Below are 15,835 nucleotides of genomic sequence, written 5' to 3' on the forward strand. Positions count from 1 at the left end.
GAAAAATAAGCTTATGCAACCGCAGGGGGGAGTGGAGGGGAAGAAAGGGACGTCTTCATGGCTTTAAAGAACTTCTTTTTCTGCATAAAGTTGGCATGATGGTGCTGGAACTCGCACAATTACTTGCAGAGTGATTCTGATCTGCCACTGTTTACTACTTGAATGTAAACTGCAGAAGGACAAAAGAAGAATGTGCATTAACAGTGAAGAATACATGATGAGGGCTTTCCTCATTTGCTACTTCCAAAATTGTTGAAGGTGGGTGATGGAACAAAAGAAAGAATCTACATCCTTATTGTAGTAGAAGAAAGCTTTTTCCTGGGTGAAGTGTAATTGAGTGGTGGAACTTGCTGTCACAAGGCTTGTATTTGTGGTGTGGTGACGTGCTCCTGCTGTTCAACACTTTTTAAAGTTTTTCAATATGTGAAGTTGCTGTGTAAGAGTTGACTACTACATGACTAATGACATGGGTTGTATAGCTAGTGGAAAAAGGATTATCAGTCCTCCACGTTCCAAGGCATACAATTAAAAGGGGACATCAACATCTGTCTCAGAAATGTGGTATTGCATAGCTTAGTGGAGACATAGTACAGGATTTTCTTTTCTTGGAAACAGTGAGCACCACTGTGCACATCGAGATGGGTTAGCTGACTGCAGAACTAACCCCACCTCAGCTCTGGGAGACCAGGAAGCGTGTTGACAGCTTCTTGCAACAATTATTTCCTGCTGTAGTGCTCTGCTCGGTGGGGCAAGTAAAGGAGGAGAGGTGATGAGAGACAAAGACTAAATAATGCACGACTGCTTCACGTAAGCTGCCTGTGCAAGGCCAGATGAAATACAGGTAGATCAAGATGTACAGGCACGCACCACTTTACTGGTCCTTTACTGAGCTCTTCTTAGGCTGAATTGTACAACAGCTGCTGTAGTGACTGCATATTTAGTGGAGAATAAGCTGCTGTGTGTGGCTTAGATACCAGGGTAGATTTGTACCTACACACACACACAGAGGCTGTTAAAAAAAATTATGAATGTCCAAAGCGATCCTTGATTAATAAAGATTCAAATTTATGAGTTTTCTCCTCTGTGTCTGTGTGTTTTCCCTTCTCTGTTTCAGTCACCTTTGTCTTCAAGTCTGCAGTGGAAATGTCTGTGCTGTCCCAGATGATCAAAGCCTGCTGTTAAAAAGGATAGAGTAAATGATGATGTCAGTGTACGCGATGTTTAAAAAGTTCTAAGAATAGCAAATTCAAGGGAGAAGGGCATGCTGCCATATTGGTCTCTCTCTCTTTTCATCTCAGTGCAGAACACGCTGTTCATAAATTCATTTGCGCTGTGAAATGGGCAGAAAACAAATAAATTACAATTTATCCTATACAAATAAGTAGTGAAGGAGCCCCTGTAGCAGTTGTATCCATCTGTCTTGAATTTGTTGTAGGAACTTACCTGAAGTAGCAGTACAGAATGAACGTTTTAGCATGTTTATCTCTAAAGTTGTCCTGCTCTGACCAGCTGCCTTGCTCATTATTCTAGGTATTTTTTCAGTGCAACAGCTTCATGATAGGAGAGTACGTTCTTCAGTGTAAGTCTGAGCTATGCGAAGAAGGCAAAACTGATCTATTACTCCAGTAATACGATTTTATTTCTGCTGAGGAAAAATGGTTTGAGTTCTGACTACATACAATCTTGGTGCTGTAGACAATATTACATAAACGAGAAATTCTATAGACCATAAAGAATAACTCTGAGCCTGGCTGCAATTCTGCAAATATATTTCCAAAACAGGAGATCAAAATGATTGGCTTGTGCGAGTGTTTTACGGGATTGGTGCTGAGGAAATGCAGTGAGCAGCAATTGAGTGCTACTGAGAGATGTACCCTCATCCACCTTCAAGGTAGTGGAAGGTAGTCAGTTGTGGGACTGCTTTTTCCTCCAGTGTAGGGGATTCTGCTCATTAATTAGTGATGTGTAATAAGCAACATTGGCTTGTGTACATAGCTCCATCTTTATTTCAGATAGTAACAGATGATTTTTTCGTATAGGCGTGGTCAATCAGCAGAAAGACTGAAGTGTGGATTCCAACTTTAGGGTGGAAAATAGACTTTGCAGAGCTTTTTAATACAACATATGGCCTTCAGCCCATAAAGACTTGAAGCCAGTAGTCTCATGTTTAAATTAGCCCAAAGTTGTACCTTCTCTGGCTTGCCCACTCTGAATGACCTGTTCCATACGTTACTGGATACTCTAATGAGCTGTACCATCCTTACAGAATCCATCATTGGAGGGATATTTATTACCAAACCTCAATTTTCTCTGGAGGTATGAAGGACAGGCATTTCTAACGCTGTTCAGAAACAGCTCTGAATATATGCGTCTAAATATAGATGTGTGTATATATATGGGAAACTCTACAGAGAACTGTTGTATGCAACAAACACTATTTCTGTTACTCCTTTCTGACTTTTTTTATAACTTTCTCTTGCTCCGTGTGTTTGAGTACACCATCATGATCTGGGGTTACTATGTTCACGTGCATGCTGGGGATGGGTTGGAGGTGAGGGATGGGCTAGTCACTGAAAGGGCGGCTGCTGTAGCTGGCTTCTGATACCAGAAGAGCTTGGAGGCTTGAAAACGAGTCTTTCTACCCCTGTGACCTAAGAGTGAGCGTAGCATAATGCCAACATCAGTGACCCAGGCTGGAAATAGCCTTTCATCAAAATCCAAGGCTCTGCAGAAGGCTTGTTTTAAGAACAACTGGCTAGGTTTCTTCAAATTTGTTAGACTAAGTAGCATTAGTAACGTGTTTGTAACTGTTCATTCAGTTTAGGGAAGTTTTTTTATTCACATCAGAGTTTTTTCTCATTTTTTTGCTGTGGGTGGTGTTGTTTCATTTTGTTTTTCCCTACTTGTAGGAAATGTAATGACTCTGTTTGCAAGAAGGAAACCATTTTTTCCCCTGTAATACCATAAAATGACAATATTGAGATAATGCCTTCTCTAAAAATAGATCCCTAAAAATAAAACCACAGCTTCCTTTTAGCTGTGATTACAGCTACTCTATCATAAACAAACCTTTGGTTTCTGTGTGGAATTTGACTTCCTTTTTTTGTGTACGTGTGAAATCTTCAATATTTGTGACCTTTTGCTTTGCAGTGATATTCTGGGTGTTCTTGCTCTAGGTGGCTTCTGGTCAACTCAAGCCTGAAAGCAGATGAGGCAATGCAAACTTGAGGCCAGTTTGGTTTCTCTTTTGATTATAATGCTTGAAAGTATTCCTCTTCCTCTTTCCCTGCAAAACCTATCCTTTTGTGCCTTCTGTTGTTAGAGGTCAGTTGTGTTTTGGAAGGTAACTTCTGTTCATTGTAGCATCTCCTCTAATAGTTCAGGGAGGAAGATTTGTACTTTGGCTCTCCTGGGTAGTTGTCTGCATTAAAGTTATTCAGCTGACTCCAAAGCATTGTAACTAGTGACCAAGGTTTTCTCTTAATTTCATTTCTAGTCAAGCTGTAGCTTCACTTTTTCTTTTTCATGCTGAAATTCAGAGTCTGTGGTCCTTGTTTTGGAACTGTTGCCTGCCGTTAAGGGTAGCTATTGAAGTTTTGCAGCCATGAGTGAGAATGGAAAACTAGGTTTCGCCCACACATATGGAAATATCATTCAAGTAATACCCTTTGAAGGCTCTAAATAAGAAGAATTGAAGCTGAATGTGTGCAGTTCCTGCATAAATGCAGGGAAGTTTAACCATGGCTTACAGCTGCTAGCAGCTCCACAAGGTGTTGAAGTTGCTACAGTTTAAGGTATGTTCATTTCAGGAGGATCCTAAATTATTTTCAGTAGCCTCTTGTGGTAGGAGGTGGGAGTGAGCAGGGGAATGTAACTTAGTTCCTTGGAGCTTCATTAAGAGCAAAATGTCTGTGCTGAACAGATCCCACGAGGCTGGGGGAGGCTGCAGGGACTGGCATCCTGCACAATGCTTCCTTACATACCAGGTGATAACTGAGTTAGTCTTGAAATTGAATGAGCACTGAGAGCCTTTCCGACCAAAGTCTAGCAGGGAGGGGGAAGAAAGGAGAGGCATTACCAGCAAAAACTAATTTTAAGGATGTTTGGTCTCTTTAGGTGGCTTATGTAGCTCGGGGAGAAGGAGTAAGGTCTCTGCAGAGAAGAGGGAACGAGTGCTGCAGACTAGTTTTAGGACCGGGGCCAAATAGAGCTATATTCTTTGTTTGTATTACAAAATACTAGGGTCAGAAGGCCTTGAAAAATTGCCATGAAACATTGGCATGAGAACAGTTTATCTTACTGTGGAATTAATCCATATGATAGTGTTTGCAGCTATGTAGGAGAACCTACGTCAGAAAATGGCGGCCTAGCATAATGGCACACTTAAACAAAACCCAGCAGCAAACCCACCAAAGGCAAACCAAAAAGCCCTGTCCTTGTGGGACAGGGGAGATGCAGGCAAGTGAAGACCTGTGGTAAGTGCTGACGGTCCCACTGGCGAGTCTGAAGTCTGAAGCAAACACTGGAAGAAAACCTTTGCTGGAGAGCTGCTCATTGCAAAGCCTGCTTACTGTCTGTACAGCTGTTTGTACAGCTAAAACTTTAACACAAGTTATGTGGAGAAAAGGAGGTATTTCTCAGTTTTTGAGAGAATGACCTGTTTGGTTTTTTTCAACATTTCTGATGAGTAACAGATTGCTTTCAGCCAAGCTGTTTTAAGGATGTTAATAGTCCTTGCTCCACCAAATGGAGATTCACATGCCTGAATTATAAGAAGCTTAATGCTACAGCTAATTACTGGCCCTTAACTGCGAGTCACATCCTAAGCCTTGTCCTTGTAGGGGTCTTATCGGTGTGAACATCTTGGGGTGACTTACCACCAAGGCAGTGGTGTCAATATTGCTGCCTGTGCAGGATTAGGGTCTCTCGAAGAAGAGCAGTTTTCCTCGTGAGGGAGCAAAAAAGCACTCCTGCTCTGGAATAAATGACTTCAGATGCTTCCAAACATACTGAGAAGACAGGTGGCTAATGTCATCTTTCTGACAAATTCTCACTTTCAAGATTTTGACGCTTAACCTGGGTCGTTGACTTCCACATCTAAGATTTTTTTTCTTTCTGGGCCCGTATCCTGCAGGATAAAGGAATGCAGCTTCTGCTTCCACACACACTCAGGCTTGTTACTACTGCTTTCATTTGAGTTCCTACGGCTGTGTGTAACATCCAAAAGTCAAAGCAAGCTGTTTCTGCATGCTGCCTGCATCTTTATTTAGAGGTAGGGAGAGGAGAGCAGGGATGAGCAGAGCAACTTTTGTGTCCCTGAGTCTCATCAGCATGAGGAGTTGGGAGATTTTGGGCTGAGTTGTGCTGGTACTTCCATCTCGGGAGGCAGCTACTGCTCTTAGCCATGCCATTGCCTGTTGGCCTTGTGAATGACTGAGGGGTTCTCAGGCTTCTGCTGAGCTCCGTTTTCTCTTTCCAAGGCCCATAGCTTGAGTTGATACGCATCTAGTTTATGTCTGAAAGAAAACAAAAAGGAGAGGGCAAGAGAAGCTGTGATCTTCTCACCCTTTGGACTGCCTCGATTTTCAAAGTAGTCTCTTAAAAATGGAAGTATAACGCTTGGAAGCAACAGGAAACCTTTTTATTCTTCCCCCTCCCCCTTCCTTGTTAAGGTTTTTGGCATTAGTTTGTTCGCCAGTCTGTGTGCTCCCTTGGCTCTTGAGGGTGCAGCAGGGCACGGATCTGTTCCCTCGCTGTGCAGTCGGACCCGTGGGGCAGTGGCACTTGAGCAGGGAGTAGGATTAAGATTGGAAGCAAGGTCGGTTTTGAGGAGAACTTGTGTGCTCTAAGTGGCTAGTTTAGACACTTCAAGTGCACGTACCACTGTTTAGTTAAGCCTTGTGCATGTGTTGGTGGGATGTGACGCTTATCAAGCTGTTTAAAAACAAATCCTGGAGGAGAAGAATTATACTGCTTCTGTATTAGCATGTCTATAGCAGGTGTAATTTAACATCATCAGCTCAGTTCAAACAGACTGAGAATTTGGCTGCCTTTACAGTGTGGGCTGTTTAGTTATTTTAATTGTCTTCTGCTGAAGTCCTAAATAGTAATTTCTTATCTGAATAGAGCTGTAGGGAATGGGCCGAGGGTAAACAGGAAAAAGACATAATTACATGGGTTTAAATTCGCACCACAGGTCACACCAGAAGATGGGCTTGTGTAAACAAGGCTTGTGTTTGTCCATACAGCTGGGTTCAGCTGCAGCCATTGCTGACATCCATTGTCAGCGACAGATCATTTTTGTAATAAAGCCAAGGCTTTAAAACAAAGGCTGTAATAAGACGTGTTGCGTAGCTCAGTGACAGAGGTAGTATTATTCTGTTGGACAAAGCAAAGCAGTCTTTTAGCCCTGTGTAGCCAGAAGAAATGAGAAAATTGGTTAATACAAATATTTTTGTGTTTTTATTGCCAGCTGCTAAAGAGTCACAGCAAACCTATGCTACATTTTCATCGATTCTAAAATAGTTCACATTTTTAAAAATAAATACCTTGATGAAACCTTTTTCCTTTAAGATACTGTTGGCATACATGAATTGTTGTTCATACTTGGAAGCACCATTGTGACACAAATAATGTGTTTAAAAATGAGGTTTTGTACCTGGGAGGCTCCCAGTTCTTATCCACCTGTGCAGACCTCAGATGGGCAGCAGCAGGACAGGTGAAGGGGGCAGAGCTCTCCAGCATCACTACTTGCAGTGGTGTTTGCAGAATAAAGCTGCACCTCAGTGCTGCTGGAGAACACTTACAATCATGACATTTTTTTTGTGATAGTTGCAGTGTGTAGATACCTGTCATACAGCTACTATAGGTTCATACCACTTATTTGAAATTATTTCAGTGTGCTGGACTCACGTGGAGACCCATAAAAGGACTTTAAATACTGCAGGCCAGGGCTGCACTACTGAGGTTGCGCTTGGCCATACAACGTTACTACTACTCTAGTATTAAAATGGGAGAACTCTCAATGAAATGATTGACTGTAGAGTGGTTAAAAATCAGATTCAGGAAACGGATAAGAGCCACATTTGTTCCTGTTAAGGATGTATTCAGGTTTGGATGTGTTTAGAAGACATTCCGGACGGATTGGTCTGGACAGTGGCTTCACCCTGCTTGGGGGAGCCATGAACTGTGCTTCTTGTGTTGGTGTTATTTATTTTTGTGCCTTTATGTGTACACACACATCAAGCGTATAAAGCAGTTACACTTTTATTCTTAAATTTTTCCCAAAGAAAACACCTAACACGCCATAATGAGAGCTTGGCGTTTGCTCCACATCTATCCAGAAAGCACTTCCCTCACATCTTGCTACCACACCGACTCCAGTATTTTTGTTAGAGCACAGGCCTGTTGAACTCAGCCCAGTTGAATTGTTTTATTTGTTTACAGTGGAATGTCTCGTTTTTCTTTCTTCTAGTAGAAAGCCTACTTGCGGCAGATAATGTCCCTTCCTGAGGATGCTCTTTATTCTTTGACTGCGAGGGGTATTCTAGCCAGAGATTTCTTACCTATTATCAGCATTTCTCTGCAGTGATTCCCCACAGTGAGCTGAAGAAACCCAGTGCTTTATTATACACTCTACTATGTTTTAGGAGAATGTTTTGCAATAAACAATAGAAAACAAACACATGTGCTCTTAGTAAACGATAGCAAAGGCATGCACAGGCTGCATTTAAGTCGGTTGAAAAGCGAGATTGAAATATCCCTTTATTGTTTTTCTTTGCCGCTCTTCTTTGTTTTTCATCTCTTTCCTCTGTTCTCTAGGAATTTGTTACAGAGCAGTGATGAGCAATGAGAAGGGTAAAGACTTTATCCGTGCCGATGAGAATAACTGTATTTGTTCATACGACTGTTCCTTGTAATGATTCAGCAGTTAATTCCCAGCATACTGCCTAGGTAACAAAAAAGACTGCAATAAAATTACAGTCGATTTCAGAACTAACTCTTTTTAAAACATATTTAACTTTCACAGTTACCCGTGGTCGAGCCATCGTGGAGTATGTATCAGTTTTATGATTAATGAGATCCTTTGTATAACAAGGTGATTGCTTTTAAAAACAAAACCAACAAAAATAAAACTGCACACACAAACAGGAGCTATAACTTGTAAAAACAATATTACTTGTATCAGCTTTTTTTCCCCCAGAGGTGGAAGGCTTTAACAAAGGAACTTGCATTCTTTTTTGGAGACCACAGCAGAATTTGGGTTTGTTGGCTCACTTGGAGTTATCAGTTTGGGTATGTTAAACATTTTCGAGTGACAGGCCTTGCTGAGCACTGCTGGGCTGCTTATTACTGTTCCTGCTGCATTCCAAACAAGCAGTTGAAGCAACAGTACGTGTAAACATTGCACCTGAAATTACACCTTCTCCTTTTTCATCTAATGGGTGTCAGTGCTTTTTCATCAGTTGTTTTCGGCGTGAGGAGAAGCGTGCCCTGCTGGGCAGGTTCTGGCGCCGTAAATAGACAGAACACCTAACTTTCCGAGATGACGGCCGAGAATAGCCCATGAATAATTTCTGTCTGATACTATAGGAGGAAGAAAAATAGTAGCTAGGGTGACAAAATGACTGAGCTAATTGAGTAAAAGAAATTGAAGCATTTTAATGGATGTGGGAGGGCTGGATTATTAGCGGTCACATCAGAGAAAAACACGGCACCGTCTGTTCCTCTTGAAGCTTATGGCCGCGTGTTTGTAATAGAGCCCACTTATCCTGAGGTCTGTGTAGCTTGCATTAGAGAGGGGAAAAAAAAAAAAAAGGGAAGAAAAAAGTCCTTGGCCTTCCTTTCAGTGGCAAGCTACTTCACTTATGCCAGCAAAAAAAATGATCTGTTTCTGTGTTCAGGGTCCTTCATGGAAAAGGCTGTATCTCTGCCCAGAAGATTAGATGATATCTCCTTCACTGGAGTTCAGAGGCTCTTATAAACTGCCACTGGGCTTTGTTGGAGGATTTCTTGTTTGTTTTTCTTTCTTGTCCCTTAGATGTGGTGTTTGTACTTCCAGAATCATAGCATGCGAGGCCAATCAAAGTGCCAGTGGCAAAAATGATTGCTTCTCTTGCAGTGAGCAGCCGACAGAACACGTCACTGCGTGAGCACTGGTTGTGCAGCCCCACAAGTATACAATGGCAGTGAACTTGTTTGCTTTCTCTCCTTTGATCTAAGCCAGGTCTGCTCCAAAAACGTCTCTTACTCTTCTAGTACTTGATCGCTCCTCCTTGCCTGCCATCCTCACTGTACTGCATTTCGTACTTCCTGATGGAGGTAACTCCGTGACTCCCAAGACTTTGAAAGGGTTTGCTTAATAGTATTGGACAGAAAATACAAGTAACAATTCTCAATGGCAGTGGTTTTTTTTGTTTTTTTTTTTTTTAAGTAAATGAAGTGGCAGGTTGTTGTTCACTCAGTCATACCTTGGAGATTTGGTAAGGTGCAGAGTTTCGGTTTGAATTTGCTGCCTGTAGGTCTCTGTGGAATGACGCTAGCCCTTTCGTAGTGCTAGGTAGTATGATTTCTTTGGCATCTGCAGACTTCTGTCTCCTCCTTTCTGGAGGAGTGGTAAGCTCCCAAATCTCAGTTTTGTTATCACATTTTTATCAGTTACCCTTGGCCAGTTTTCTAATTCAGCGAGAAGAACAGAGTGCCCAGTGCTTTGCTGCTGGTCAGATACTGCTTTCCCAGTAAGATGTAAATGTGACGAATTATTTTTTTTCCTGACGTGTAATGCTGAGATAGGTGGATGACTGCTATCCCCTTACCTCTGCTCACCTTTTGCCTCGATATACTGACCAGCCATACCACAATACAGAGGACTTGTGCACTTACATTTTTGCTGCTGTTACTTGCTAACCAAAGGACTAAACAGAAGTTTATGTCAAATTTCTTACCTATTTTTCTGGTCACAGAGTGTCGCATAACTTTCATAGATGAAAATGAATTCATTTTGCATATTTGTTTGACAAACCTTTGCGCTTTCCCCCTGCTGGCCATCTGTGCTCCTGGTTTTAGCACTGAGTTGGAACAAGATTGGGGGTTAACTTCTACAAGTGATGTAAACAGGGTTGGCTTAGCTGCATATGCTGACACCGACTTGTACTGTGGTTAAAAACAGTGTATCTCATGCTAGGAGGGCTGAAGGAAATGCTTTTGATTTATTACATTATTAACGTATCGGTGTGCCTCTTGACTTCCAGGTTGCATCACAGCGCATAAGCTCAGTGGATCTTTCATGCTGCAGCCTGGAGCAACTGCCTGCCAACCTGTTTTATAGCCAAGACCTCACTCATCTCAATTTAAAGCAGAACTTCCTGAGGCTAAACCCTAGCCCATCTACAAGTAGAGCGCTTAATGAATTGCAAAGGTAAGGTCTGCTGGTTCTACTGGTCTTCCTCTGCCCTTGGAGCCAAGTAACCACTGGTCTGCAGGAACTTTCCTAAAGTGATGCTGGTTTAAAAAAAGAGTAACTTTTCTTGGGGAGGAATGGACAGACTGTGATGCTTCAGAAATCGGTTAACTGTGTGCTGGCTAGAAACAGACCAGCTTTCATAAGAAACTCCGTGTTTTTCTTTTCTATGAAAAGTATTTTTGATCTAAAATGGAGTTTTCAGAATGCGTTGCTTTACACCTACCTGCTGAGGCTAGGCTGTAATCCTTCAATCTGTTACTCAAGTGAGAGAATGAGTTGCCGAGTTGCCCATCAGCAGCATTCTACATAGGGACAGCACTGTGTGCAAATTCATTTCAGAGTTTTTTTCTCAAGCAAAGAAAGCCCTGATTTAATAAATCAAGCCAGATTCCTATCATCTCTCTTCTCTGTTCAAACCTCATCTTTTCCTAGTAACTGTGACCTTCCAGGTGTTCTGTCCATTGCAGCTCATCAAGAATGTAAGAAATGGATGGACAGCAGCCCTACTAGTGGTCTGAGTGATTTAATGTGCGTGTCCAAGAATTGTGAAATCAGCAGTCTTTCTGTATGCTGGAAGATTAATGTTTCCATAGTAAATATAAGCCTGTGATTTTAATTTCAGTAGTAACGGAATTGCAGAGTACCTCCGGATTGTATTTGTGCATAGTCCTGTTCAAGTTAAATGTTTTCAACCACGTTTCTACATCCCTTCATCTTAGAAAAAGAACCAAAAAATGCAAGATGAATTATGTGGGCTGTCGTATTTTATATAATTCCAATTTTCTTCTAGAAAAACAAAAATTTGGCATAATGGAAGATGAATGAACCCAGCAGGTCTGCTTTACAAACAAAGCAGGCAGTGCTTCCAAGAGTTTATGAACAGTCTGGAGAGGAATACTGGATTAAATGTTCTGTGAATATTGGTGTAGATCTCCAAATATCAAGTAGAATTTTAGCAGAAGTCAGATGATGAGCACAGACAATTAATGAATATTTTTACTTTAATTTTTATCACTTTCCTTTTTTAAGTATTAGAAAGTGTACAGGAGATACTTAACTATTTTTGTCCATGTACATACAGCTAATTCTGTCTGGGATTCAAAAGCATTTATAAATAACATGGTGGGTGATGTTCTTTGTTTAATATTCTCTTGGTGCTGCAATTGTAGGAACAGCAGATAGGTCTTGCTGAAAGCATTAATAAATTATTAAAATTTTCATCACTAACGTGGGCCTAAATGTGAAAGTGTGAAGGAGTTCGGTTTACCAAAAAAACCTCTCCTGTTTTCTGCGAATCTGCATAAGGAAAATCTGGAGAAATAGCAAAACAGGTAGCATGAAACAGATAAGCCTCGTTTTTGTTTTTTTTTTTTATAACTGGTCCTATTCTGTCAGTGACTGATAGTCTGCTCTAACTCCGCTGCTTTGACCTTGCCAAGAAGGCACTGGAAGATCCATGAACTTCTGGAGCAAAGGTCTGAGTGATTAGGAAGGATAACTGGCAGTATTGCAGTGCCTCGTGAGCTTCTACCCCTTGTCTCTGACCTTCCCTTTACCACTGCTGATGTTCTCCAGCCTTATCTTCATCCAGCACAGGTGGCAGGAATTAAGTTTGGAAGCTACTTACCCAGGAAGTAAGTAGCTGGAAGAGCTGGAAGCTGCTGCTGCTGTTCCCATTGATCTGCAAGTGGAAAGGATTTTGTAAGATGGTAGCTCCTGCTGAACACTAAAAACATTTTTCCAATTCTTTCAGTGCCCCATCAGTTGTCTTTTGCCTCCTAACAACAGCAAAAGCTCAGACCTGGTTCTGGAGTGTTCTCCCTAGCCATGCTCTTTTCTGTCTCAAGAAATGCAATCCTGGCTTCTCCTCTTTGGGGTGGGAAAACTTGAGTTTTCCCTTGTGCTGCAAATAAAAGCTTTGAGCCAGCTTGGCTACTGCTATAAGTCTACTTTAAATCAGTGAGTAAAACCACAAATATCTTGCAAGCACTGCCTTTGAAATTATTAGTTAGTCCTAATAGTGAAAGCATGTAGAAAACAAGGGAAAGTCAATCATTCATGGAAACATGGGTTGCTAGTTGTCTGACATCAATTTCCCCTTCTTCCTCTAATTAAATAATGTAATTTTCAAAGCTTCTGAGGTTTTATGAGGTAAAAGTAGACTGGATAAACCAAAAATCATTTTTCTTTACTCTTGTTCTTTCAAACCACCGCAAAGCAACTGTAAAATCTCTGTTGTTCTGATCTGGTACTGTTGGCTTTTATACAAAACTGTCAGTTTTAATTGCAGCCACACACAGGGCACAGCACCAATGAATCAAGCCCAGAAGTATTTAAGGCTCTAGAAATATCCATGTGCTTAGATGTTGTGAACAAAATGTATTGGCATTTCGTATACCTAGCCTTCCTGGTACAATTTTTAATAGAATCTGGTTGGCAAAGCAGTCTAGGAAACCTTGTCTTGCTATAACCAGCTCTCGGTGCTAGCTGTTCCTCGTAATAAATCACTTCAGGTGGTAATTTAGTAGATGTGCAGGGATGCTAAATGTCAAAACAAAAGGCAAGTCAAAGAAGAAAATACCAGCTTTGCAGCAACCCACTGAGCAGGCTCTCGGAAGCAGCTTGGTTGTAGTAGGGAGATGCTGTGAATTTCTGTGCTGAACTGTCTGAATGCTGGAAAGCATATACAGCATCTGTATTTTTTCTTACCAGGGAAAATGCATATTTCTGAAAATTTGTGTTTGAAGAACAGCACAGCAAATTTTGGTCCTTGTTCTCCCTTACTGTAGCTTTTTTGAAAGGAAAGCAATGGTGATTTTGGGGGGAGAAGAGGGGTCTTAGTTGAAAGATTCCCCAGCTGGTGACTTACAGAAGTTAATGACATATTCTGTAATAATATCCCAGCAGAGTCAGAGTTTGTCTTAAAGCCCTTGGGGTTTGAGCTACAGGTGGAACAATTGAAGACGTTCTGGTTTAAGTTGTCAAAAACTTTATTGGTTACACTTTTTTATATTGGTTGATACATTTTTAGCCATGAAGTTGAGAGTTGTGTACATCGTTTCCAAACATTGTTCCCTTACCTACACTGAAACTTCAGGTCTCCGTTTCTGAAAAATAAACAAGAATTCAGGATTAGTAGTTTTGCACAGTACAATCACTCTAGGTTTGAAGCAAATTAATAAACTGTAGTCATTATTTACTGTTGTTCTGTTTCAGTGGGTTAGGCCCATTTTATACATAATCATTTCAGTCACTGTTGGAAAAAACTGTTTACATCAAGAGTACTGTTTCCTTGTTAATATTGAAAAGGAAGTTGCCAGTGTGTGGATTGTCAATGTAAGCCTATCACAGACTTCAGCAATGATTTAAAAAAAGAAAAATGAAGAAAAAGAGGGGGATGTAATAAACCAAAAAGTTTGCTTTAACAATAACAAAATGATGCTTGCCAATTTTATCTGAATAACAAGTAGTTATTCTGATTATGCCTGTTAATAATTAACAGTGATTATCTGGGTTTTTATCTCAAGATCAGTTGCTGTCTTTTCTTTCCTACAGCCCCTTTAGAAATCAGCTGTATTCTTTGGCATCTCAGTTGGGATTCTTCTGGGCTGGTGGCAGTAACTTGAAGTAGCTTCCATAGGGTATGAGGAGGCTAGACGACTTAGAGATATCGATGTGTTTCTGAAATTCCTTGCTACTTCCAACCACAAGATAGCTGCTTTTAATCTGAAAACCCATAACTTAGGCATCCCCATGCTCTCCTTACAAACTAAGAGTGCAGTAAATAGGTGCTTTGAGGTGCAGTCATCGCTTGGGGAACATCCATGTTCCCAGCCAGTGAGGCTGGAGCAGTGTCAGCGACCTGACTGGTGTGAACCCAGCAGCTAGGCTTATCGTAAGTCAGGGTGGGATGCAAGTAAATCCTAGCTCGACCCTAGAGGTTGAGGAGGAGGGAAGAATGTCTCCAGCCTGCCAGTTGCTTGGTCTTCAAGTGCAGTGAAGTGCTGCTTGGGATTATCGCATTTAGGGCATGAAACTGGGATTACAGAATAGCCAGCTGGGTTAATGATGTGGCATTTATGAAGGTGGAAACTCGTAGGTCAGTGCCAATGCTTCCCAGGGTGCTGCTGGGCGAATGAGGGTGATAGTTTTGCTTGTAAGCGATGCTGGAGCTGGGGGACAGCGCTGCTGTTGCTGCTTGAAATGGTGTTCAATTGTCACCACGCCCCACATACTGGAGATAGGATGGGGACAGCAATTGCTTTCCTTCGGCTGAGCTCCTTATTGAGCCATGCGTTACCCCCTCTCCTCATTTTGCATACATCAAACTAAAGCCACTCCTGAAGTGGCAGCTTCAGGATTAAGTTAGTGCGCATTTTGGGGCTCAATTATGGCAATTAGCATTCGGTCATGTTGCATGTTTAAAGGAAAGGGTTGATGTGTAACAATTTGCCTTAAAATAGAACTCTTTTTTTTGCAAACTCAGCAGCAAGTGAAAACTGGAGCCTGTAAAACACTTTTCTTGTATTTATATCCATGCTACAAGTGCTCCTGGTGCTACTGACTATAAATCTATCCCGATGGAAGCAGTGCTATAAACAATTCAGAGTTTTAATACGTGGCATGGCAGTGCTCCATAACGGGACTGCACTGTCCCGCTTGTGGTGTGGGTGAGTGACCAGGGATGAGAGGCAGACTAAAGATTTTAACTTCGGGCACGTACCTGCCTGTTCTGCTTGGAATAGTTTTGTAATTGACGCTGCTCCATGAGAAGAAATGTGACTTTAACATCTTGCAAGTGAACGTGTTTGCAGACTGGGAAGAAAATGGCTTTCCTACCAGTTGTCTTAAATTAGCTGCTTCATATCAACCAAGTTTAAGTGTCTGCCTTTCAGATTTTCTTTAAATATTATTTAACGGTAAGTCACCTCTGTGGATTATTTGACAGAAGCATTGTATGTGCCTTTTCAGTGAATATCCAGTACTGGTAGTACTGCGCATCCTCCCTTACACGTTACATAGATCAGTTGGCCAGTCTGGTTCACGTCCTTAGTAATCAGATTAACTAAAAGTTTAACATACAAATTAACTCACAAAAGACCCTGAATAAACACTTGTTAAAACATACACTAGGGTAGTCAAGATGTAATACACAGACAAATATTTTTTTCCCTTTGACATAAGATAATTTTCCACAAGAATGCAGAAAATCCTGAAGCTGCCGCTGCATTGGAATTTCTTGATGTAAACAATTCTTTTTAGCCTCCTCCCTTCCTATCTCCCCACCCCAAATCCTTTTTCCTCTATGTAACAGCTTGATCTTCGGTAATTTTATCTCAAGACTGTATTTGGAGTCTCCTAGTAGCTTGTGGT

The 15,835-nt window shown here is 41.4% G+C and overlaps 1 protein-coding gene across 1 annotated transcript in view; it reads left to right on the forward strand.

Annotated features, from left to right (window-relative positions):
* The window catches only part of PHLPP1 (PH domain and leucine rich repeat protein phosphatase 1), a 128,454-nt gene that overhangs the window by 74,609 nt on the left and 38,010 nt on the right, over positions 1–15,835 (forward strand). Inside the window, exon 4 of the mRNA XM_068670903.1 lies at positions 10,251–10,417. Coding sequence (XP_068527004.1) covers positions 10,251–10,417 — 167 coding nt within the window. The remainder of the gene's footprint in view (positions 1–10,250; positions 10,418–15,835) is intronic.

Source organism: Anas acuta, chromosome 2, assembly GCF_963932015.1.
Source record: "Anas acuta chromosome 2, bAnaAcu1.1, whole genome shotgun sequence".
NCBI lineage: Eukaryota > Metazoa > Chordata > Aves > Anseriformes > Anatidae > Anas > Anas acuta.